The 8,792-nt window shown below is 45.5% G+C and overlaps 1 protein-coding gene across 5 annotated transcripts in view; it reads right to left on the reverse strand.

Annotated features, from left to right (window-relative positions):
* FBXW11 (F-box and WD repeat domain containing 11) overlaps positions 1-8,606 on the reverse strand; it is a 101,616-nt gene extending 93,010 nt beyond the window's left edge. For 2 of the 5 annotated variants that reach the window (XM_008147612.3, XM_028154590.2), the window contains exon 1: positions 8,241-8,606. In XM_008147612.3, coding sequence (XP_008145834.1) covers positions 8,241-8,285 — 45 coding nt within the window. In that variant the 5' untranslated portion in view covers positions 8,286-8,606. The remainder of the gene's footprint in view (positions 1-8,240) is intronic. The other 3 variants (XM_008147615.3, XM_008147613.3, XM_028154593.2) reach the window with 2 other exon arrangements.
* Positions 8,607-8,792: the final 186 nt, after the last annotated feature.

Genomic DNA, 8,792 nt, shown 5'->3' on the forward strand with positions numbered 1-8,792 from the left:
TGGAGCCAAAGAATATAATAGCAACCCAGTTTTGATAAAAGCAGCTACAGTGAGCTATGGTTAGCAGCTAACTACCAAGGCAATATAATAGGAGTCTGCTTTTCAAAGTGTAACTTAGTGCTACAACAAAAAATGCTGAACAACTGTAGCAAACCACAACCAGAACAATTTGACTAACGAACCCATTTCTGAACCTCTAGAATCGTCAGGCCTTTTCCCTGTGTTAGTGAGTTCATTTTCCCCTCTTCCCTTCAAGTGAGCATTTACTGAATGCCTAAGTGGGGGAAGATCTTATGCTGGAGACATAAAGATCAACAGGTGCCAGACCAGGAGTGTAAAGACTGAGGACCCCTGTCCTCTGCCCCTTCCTCTTTAAGTCCCCAAGTGACCATGTCACAGAACCAAATATATTTTATTATTAGTTCTCCTAAGTGGGTGTTCTCAATTTAACTCTTAAAAATGTAAAATACTCAAGTTCCTTTTTTCTCAGTAGAAATCTCATTTAATTCTTCCTTTCCTTCTGTGAATCAGAAGATTGCTATTAAGAGAATGGTTCCTATATTCATTATACTTATATTTGCACATCTCTCTACTCACAGAGACTTTTACATGTTAATGCCCCACGGTTTCTACTTCACAGCTCGAAAGTGTTCATGGTTAACTAACCCCGAGAGGGAATGTCCTGAAAATGCTTCCTGCTGACATCACAGAACTCGGCAATCTTTGAATTTTGTTAAAATAATAGTGAGATCCAGGTTAGAGATACCCTACGGGAAGGTCAGGCCCCTGGTTTGTCTCTCATTTGCCTACAAAGACAAACTTCCTGTTAGGCCATTGTGATTAGCAGAAACTTAACTGAGGGAAACAACCACATTCTGGACCGACAGGTTTTCCCCCTTTGTCAACTGATTCACTGAACAACTCAAATGCAACTCAGGAGGAAACCTTGTGTGATACTCACTGCTCAGTCTGTTAAAGGTCAAATCATCAGCTTTGCTAAAACAAGAATCAAAAATCCTAAACCATTCAAACGTAAATCACAATGTTCGCTGTCAATGTGACTAATCACCAGTCTCTTTCTACCTGAAAACCCAACAGGATTTCTCTGTAGTTAAGAGTACAGGTCTAATTGTGTCTAAGTGGTAGTTCTTAGTAATTTCAACAGTGCTTCCCAGATTTCCAAGATAATACTGATTCTGTATGATTTCATCATTTCCCCAAAAAAATAGCTAAAAACAACTGAATTTTAGGCCTCTGTAAAGCTTCACAAATAAATAGATGCACAACTCGGTGGGAGGCGGGGGTGGGAGGAGGGAAAACCTCTGCACACCAACTATTTTGACTGTCCTTTACAAAACACAGTCTCTGTACTTGTCGGGAATGTTAGTGTGCGGCAGGCAGGTGCTGAGAAACAAGCCTCACACACATATCTCATACAATCCTCCCAATAAGTGGAAACAATGCCTACATTTTCTTATTTTTGCAGATAATAAAATCACACCTCAGAAAGGTTAAGGTTCTTCAGGTCACACAGCTGGCAAGAGACAGAGCCAGGCTACAAATCAGTGTTTCACTCTCAAGCCCACACCCTTTCTGCTACTTCCCTAAGGTCACAGAACCCTTAGAACGTATCGACTGTTGGGCGAGTTCACGTCAACAGCTATGAAAGGAATCTGAGTTTCCTCAATACTCTGCTATCAATCACACTCGGGATGTGCAGATAGCAATTGGGTGTCTGTGTCAATTCTGTAAATATGGTGAAAAGTCTATGGAGGTCTGTGACACACCACCCTCCTCTTCCCCTTTTCTCCTCTATTCATCTCCACCCTTGGCTTAAGGTTATCTTTTCTCCTCTATTCATCTCCACCCTTGGCTTAAGGTTATCAAAAGGAAATCTTAAAAAGCTTTCACAACAGGAAGAAAACAAACAAAAACCTAACCTTGCCCGTGGCTCAGTGGTCGAGTGTTGACCTATTAAGCAGGAGGTCACGGTTTGATTCCAGGTCAGGGCACATGCCTGGGTTGCAGGCTTGATCCCCAGTGTGGGGTGTGCAGGAGGCAGCCAATCAGTGATGCTCTCTCATCATTGATGTTTCTCTCTCTCTCCCTCTCCCTTCCTCTCTGAAATCAATAAAAATATATTTTAAAAAACACACCTAACAATTTCAATTAAAAAACATCTACAGCAGAGACCGGTTTGGCTCAGTGGATAGAGCGTCGGCCTGCGGACTGAGGGGTCCCAGGTTCAGTTCCGGTCAAGGGCATGTGTCTTGGTTGCGGGCACATCCCCAGTAGGGGGTGTGCAGGAGGCAGCTGGTCGATGTTTCTCCCTCATCGATGTTTCTAGCTCTCTATCCCTCTCCCTTCCTCTCTGTAAAAATTCAATAAAATGTTTAAAAAAATAAAAATAAATAAAATAATTATAAAAAAAAATCTACACACCTAAGTTCTAAGCATTATGAAGTATTCAAAGGGCAATAAGACAGAGGCACTGAACACAATCACAGGCTTTTATAATAAACAGGAAGGTATGATAAGTATTGTAAGAGTTAGGAACAGATTATTATGAGAATTAGTGATATAGATGAGAATTTTCAGAAAAGATGGTTAAGATAAAGGCAGACAGCAATAATGCATGTAAACAATCAACCAAAAAATTCAATGTAACATTTACCAAACACCTGGTACAAGAAGGCACTGTGGGGAGTTTATCATTTAATAGAGGGCACAAACAGGAATCTAGAATACAAGCCCAGAATATGTGAAGTCCCACAAAATAAATGCAAAGAGCCAGAATTTATTCATTCCATTTAGTAATGACTAGCATGTAGGCCCGCGGTCGCCAACCAGACCACCGGTGGTGTGTGAGGTTCGAAAGGCTGGCGACCGCTGATGTAGGCAGTGCTATAGGTAAAAAACCAAAGTGGTGTCGGCCACCATAACACACTGACATCAGAGGTGACATCTAAATTGTTTTGAAGGGACAGGACTTTATTAGCATAGGTAAAAGAGAGGATTGCTGACATCTGACCTAAGCCCATTTCGCCAGAGAGCCAACTATTAGGTCCTTCCCATAATAGCAGCCTTCAATACATGGGCTTAGGTCAGTTCATACTGGTGCCGACGAAGGAAAGAGTGTGAGCACAATCAGAAGAACTAGAGTCCTTCATGCTTTGGCTGGAAAATAGACTGAGTGAGGGATGTGGGAAGAACAGCCAGAAGGGAGCTGGAACTGGAATTAACAGGACTTGAAATGCTTTCTTTCCCTTAAAAGTGGAAATATCACCAGATGGAACTCAGGATCCCAGACACCTCCCAGCACAGAGAGTTTGTTTCTAGAATTCATAGAATCAAACAGCATGACTCAGAGGGACATACGTGCTATTCTGTGAACCTATGTAATGTGCTCCTGTGCCAGCGCTCTATAGCATCGGGGTCAACAGTGCCAAGACTTGTGTGCAGGATCACGGTTGGTTGGTTGGTTGGTTTTTGTCAAATCTGAAAGGACATCTTACCTACTTCAAAATCGGGGGCAAAAAATGATATATTTGAGCCACAGCCTCTTGAGGCAGGTCAATGAGGTCTAGGAATATGTATATTGTTTATTTCATTTGGACCCTACTTAAACATTGCTTCGTCTATTTAATCTGCACTTGGGAAATCAGCACACAGCTAGACTTAGGATACAATTCCTTAAAGGAGTTACTAAACAACCCACTTACTCTACTTAGAAAGCCAATGATAGGAAGGGGGAAAATCCAAAAAGAAAAAAGATTTTTCCAATATCTTCACTTGTTTCTTTCATCTCCATGGCCTTGTGGGCCTTTCTTCAACAGCTCTAAAAATAGCACTGATACCACACCAATGTATTTTACTTATATTACTACATTCCAGCGATAACAAGGAAAATGGCTCACTTAAGGTCACTTAGCAAAGAGGAGAACCATTCAACAGCTAACAATAGAGTAAAACTGCCCCGTTATTGATGTAAAGGTTGGGGAAGGGATGAGTTCACACCCACAGAGGAGGCAAAATTACCTTTCCTAATCTTTTAGCATCAACTTCTGCCATCTTCTAATAGAAGATTATCCATCTTTCTCTTCCAGTTAGCTCTGTGCGTGCTTTCTAGTAATGAGGGCCTCATATCCTAACTCAAGTGATAATAAATACCATGTGATACATAATAGACAACTCTCATTTTTTCCAGTGACGTCCACTGTGCTAGACATAGCCTGGTGAACTTGGTATATTTTAAAATGGTTACTATTTTTCTACCTCATCCTATATAATTAAACCCTAATATGCAAATCGACCGAACAGCGGCAAGACCAGTCACTATGACATGCACTGACCACCAGGGGGCAGACGCTCAACGTAGGAGCTGCCCCCTGCTGGTCAGTATGCTCTCACAGGAGGAGCACCGCTCAGCCAGAAGCAGGGCTCACAGCTGGTGAGTGCAGTGGTGGTGGTGGGAGCCTCTCCCGCCTCCGATGCAGGCAGGCGGTAAGGAGCAAGGGGTCCCGGACTGCAAGAGGGTGCAGGCCCGGCTGAAGGACCCCTTTCACCCCCTCCCCCCCCGCTCCAGTGCACGAATGTCGTGCACCAGGCCTCTAGTCCTATATAATAAAAGTGTAATATGCAAATTGTCCCCTCGGCCAGTAGTTCATCTGGGAGTTCGACCAGGGGGCGGAGCCGGCCAGGGGAAGGGAGGGAGGCCCAGGCTGGCAGTGGCAGCGACCTGGGGGAAGGGCAGGAGGCCCCGGTGGCAGCAGGCAGCCGCTAGGGACCCTACCAATGGGGCCTCTAGTTAATAATAATAAATCTGATTTTACCAAATCTGTAAGTTTGGAAAAACAGTCCCATAAACAAGGTATAGTATTGGGCCAATATAAGGTCATAAAAGTTATTTGGTGGTTAAATTATTCACCATCAGCAATTGTAAATACAATTGTCTCAATCAAGAGTATATAGTTGAGCCCTGGCCCGTGCGACTCAGTTGGTTGAGGGCCATCCCGTGCACCAAAAGGTCTCCAGTTCCATTCCGATCAGGGCACGTGCCCGGGTTGCAGGCTCAATCTCCACTAGGGGGTGTGCAGGAGGCAGCCAATCAATGTTTCTCTCATTGATGTTTCTCTCTTCCCCTCTCCCTTCCTCTCTCCAGAATCAATTTTTTTTAAAACGTTTTTTTAAAAAGGAGTATATAGTCAATATTAAAGACTGAACCTGATGAGGTAGGTATGTTGGAGAAGCATTCTTTGTGGACCCAGCCTCAGGCAGGGGTGGAAATCGCAACAGGGCTATATTTTGGAGATTTTAATTACTCTGTCACCAGAGTAAACAACAAAGTGCAAGAGCCCTAGCCAGTTTGGCCCAGTGGATAGAGCACTGGCCCATGGACTGAAGGGTCCCGGGTTCGATTACAGTCAAGGGAACATGCCTGGATTGCAGGCTCAATCCCCAGTAGGGGGTGTGCAGGAGGCAGCCGATCAATGATTCTCTCTCATCATTGATGTTTCTATCTCTCTCTCCCTCTCCCCTCCTCTCTGAAATCAATAATAATATATTTCTTAATAAATAAATAAATAAGTTAAGTTAAAGTGCAAGAAAAAAAAGGAGAGTCACAAAGAAAGAAAGTAGAGGGATGAAGATTAAGAAGTTGGAGATACCCTAGAAGTCTGTTTCCTCACTTTAATATAGCACGCGCTGAAACACCAAATGAAAGTTATCCTGTTAACCATTAAGTGCCAAACTGGTACAGGCAGCACAATCACAAATATTTGAGTACTGAAGCTGACTCATAAAAATCTAAAAATATTTCATACTTTAGGCTTTCAAAATAGCATAAGTTTAACCCCTTCCCCTCCTTCAATCATGTTCTTTTGAAGCCAATGTAAAAAATATTTTGAACCTACTTCTGAAAACGGTAATTAAAATGTGGTGAACACAGAAAGCCACATGCAATTAGATTTTAAGGCTTTATCATTCCTACATCTGATCCTGGATTTACTAAATCAGTTAAGTAGCTGTGCTGTCTACTACACTGAAATAAATACATATGTTTATGAAAAGCATTGCCTAAAAATCTTAACGGCTATCCCTTTGAGGGAATATCAAAATCTGTGTATAAAAAGCCATTTTAAAATTGATCTAGATAACTACTAAATTCTTTATTAAATTTTCTAAGAGTCCCAGGTTATAATGTCTTTAAAAGGCTGAAACATCTTTTCTGAGCAGAGACAAGCACAATCATGTAAAATCAAAATGTTTTTAAGTTATGAGCATAAAAAGACAGTAAATGTAGGCTGGAGACTTTTTTAACCATACGCCCGAAAACACTTAAGTAGATTACACTGTGTTTCTTATAATTCTTTTGAAAAGAAAGACAATCAGTTATTTTTCAAATCATTAGAAATGAAAGGAGCACAGAACAGACGATGTCAAAGAGGTACCCAGATCCACGTTTTCTATTATGAAGTACGGTAAATACAACCATAAGAATATGTACTCTATTTGTAATTCTAACTAAGACATTTTACCAAAGTAACCTACAAAGTTGCAGAATGCCAAAGGCTTGACTACAATAGCTCAATAAATTATACTGAGGAGGAAAAAAATTACTTAACAAATGAAAATCAAATAAAAATCCACAAGTGACAGGATCCCTTAAAAAGCAACCACACGTGTGCGCACACACACAAATTAGAAACTACTAGAGCTTTTTATATATATATATATATAGAGTACTGTACTCAAGAATGCTGGAGAAGTCCAGCCCTGTGAATTATGCAAAGGACAGCAGATATTAAGCGGCCTCCCATAACGCTACTGTACTTCCATTTTTCAAACATGCTTCTCAACTCCCCAGATACCATCGTCCACAGAAACCATGCGGCTATCCATCAGACTTTCAGTGTCACCATTCATTATTTATAGCATGAAATGGGGGAAGTGGCTCTGATGTCACCGACCCTACCCAGTGGAATCACTGACTCAATAAACATGTTTCACACTGGAGAAAATCTGGCTGGGAAAACATTTTGCTGGGTGAAGCAGATTCTCTCACCTTTCCCCTCCACCCTGGGTAGAAGCTGTTACCGTGTCAGGAGAGATACAAAGAAACTGTCAAGATTTCCACAGGAAGAAACCCTGGGCTTGTCCATTTGCTGAGGCTCTGACTTCCTCCACAGCCCAGTGTGGTTTCCCTAACGTTCAAATTGGCAGGTAATAGCTGCCATGTTTTATTTCTCCCACCCAATCATCCACCAAGTAGCCAATCTCTCATGGTCCCGTTTCTTAAAAAAAAAAAAAAAAAAAACACAAAACACCCTTCTGGCTCCAAGTCCTAAGGGGGAAAGGGATTGGGGTGTCGGCGGGGACGAGGAAGTCTGGTCTGGCTAGAAATGGTTTCTAACAGAAGAGTGATCGCTCCCCCAGGGACTGAAGATTCTTTTTTTTTTTTTTTTTTGGAGAAGAAAGAACTGGCGGGCGGCAGTCATGAGGACAACCCTTCCCCCCCCTCCTCTCCAATTTCCTAAAGCAGCTCTGGAAACGTGAAGTTACTCCGGGGAGATGGAATCCGGAGTACCTGGGGCCTTGCTATGCAAACATCCCTCTCGGCCCAGTAGGAAGCCCTTTGTCCGAGAAGCCGGACATCACTGAGGTCCGGGAAAGAGGCCCTTAATCCGGCCCAGCCTCACACCCCAGCGCTTCCCACCTCCACCCCGTAGGGCCTATCCCGGCACCCACACAGCTCCAGGCTGGGGAGAAGGTGCCGAGACCCCTGCTAGGACGCGGAGGCCCGAGGCCCGGACCGATCTCCTCGGTCCCCCCTCCCATCTCCATCTCACTCGGCCTCAGTGGGGCTTGCAAGAGCGGTGCAGGCCTGGACCGAAGAAACAGGAGAAAAAATAAATCCACTTCTCAAAGAGAAGGAGATGCCAGAGCGGGTGTGAGCTAAGGCCACAGCATTAGCGAGCGAGGGTCGTTCGAGAGATGGGCCCGGAGACAGGACTGGGGGAGGGAGGAGAACCGAGGGGCAGGAGGGGGCCGGGCCACCTCCGGCCAGAGATCTCGAGGGATCCGACGGAACCGCGCCGGGCCCGAGGCCAGGGAAGGCGGGGGGGAGGTGGGGGAATGGGGGCCGAGACGGCGGGGAAGGGCCGGGGCCGGACGCTGAGATGGGCAGGCCCGCCCGGGGCCGGGCGGACGGAAGAACAGACGGTCCAGCGGGCCGCACTCACCATGAGCTCGATGGTCTTGTCCTCAATCACCGAGTCGGGCTCCATGGCGGCCCCGGCGGCCCCGCCTCGCTCTCCCCGCGCAGCAGCGAACCGCCCGTGCGGAGGAGGCGACGGCGGAGGCGGCAGAGGCGGAGGCGGTAATCGCACCCACACTAGCTGCCAGCCCGCCCGGGCCGCCGGCAGCTCCGCCCTCCCCCTCGGTGGACGCAGTACGCAGAGCGAGAACTACAGCTCCCAACAGGCGCCGCGTGCTCCGCAGAGCGCTGTGGGAACGAGAAGCCGACCTCTCCTGGCAGCTCGCAGCTGAATTCTGAGCCGGAAGTAGCACTGGGTAGTGACTGCGAAAAGTGCAGACTTAAGGGTTCCCTCCAGATAGAGCCTCGGGAGTTCCATGACTACATGTCCCAGAAAACCCTGCGCGCGGGTTCTCCTTCCGCTACTTCCTCCTAACTTCCTGGGAGCTACAGGCCGCTCAGACCGGAACGGAAAGTCCGAGGCCACTATTCACTTGTCAGAGATTCTGCGTAGGCGACCCATTTCCGCACATGCGCA

The sequence above is a fragment of the Eptesicus fuscus genome, chromosome 6 (genome assembly GCF_027574615.1).
Source record: "Eptesicus fuscus isolate TK198812 chromosome 6, DD_ASM_mEF_20220401, whole genome shotgun sequence".
Classification (NCBI taxonomy): Eukaryota; Metazoa; Chordata; class Mammalia; order Chiroptera; family Vespertilionidae; genus Eptesicus; species Eptesicus fuscus.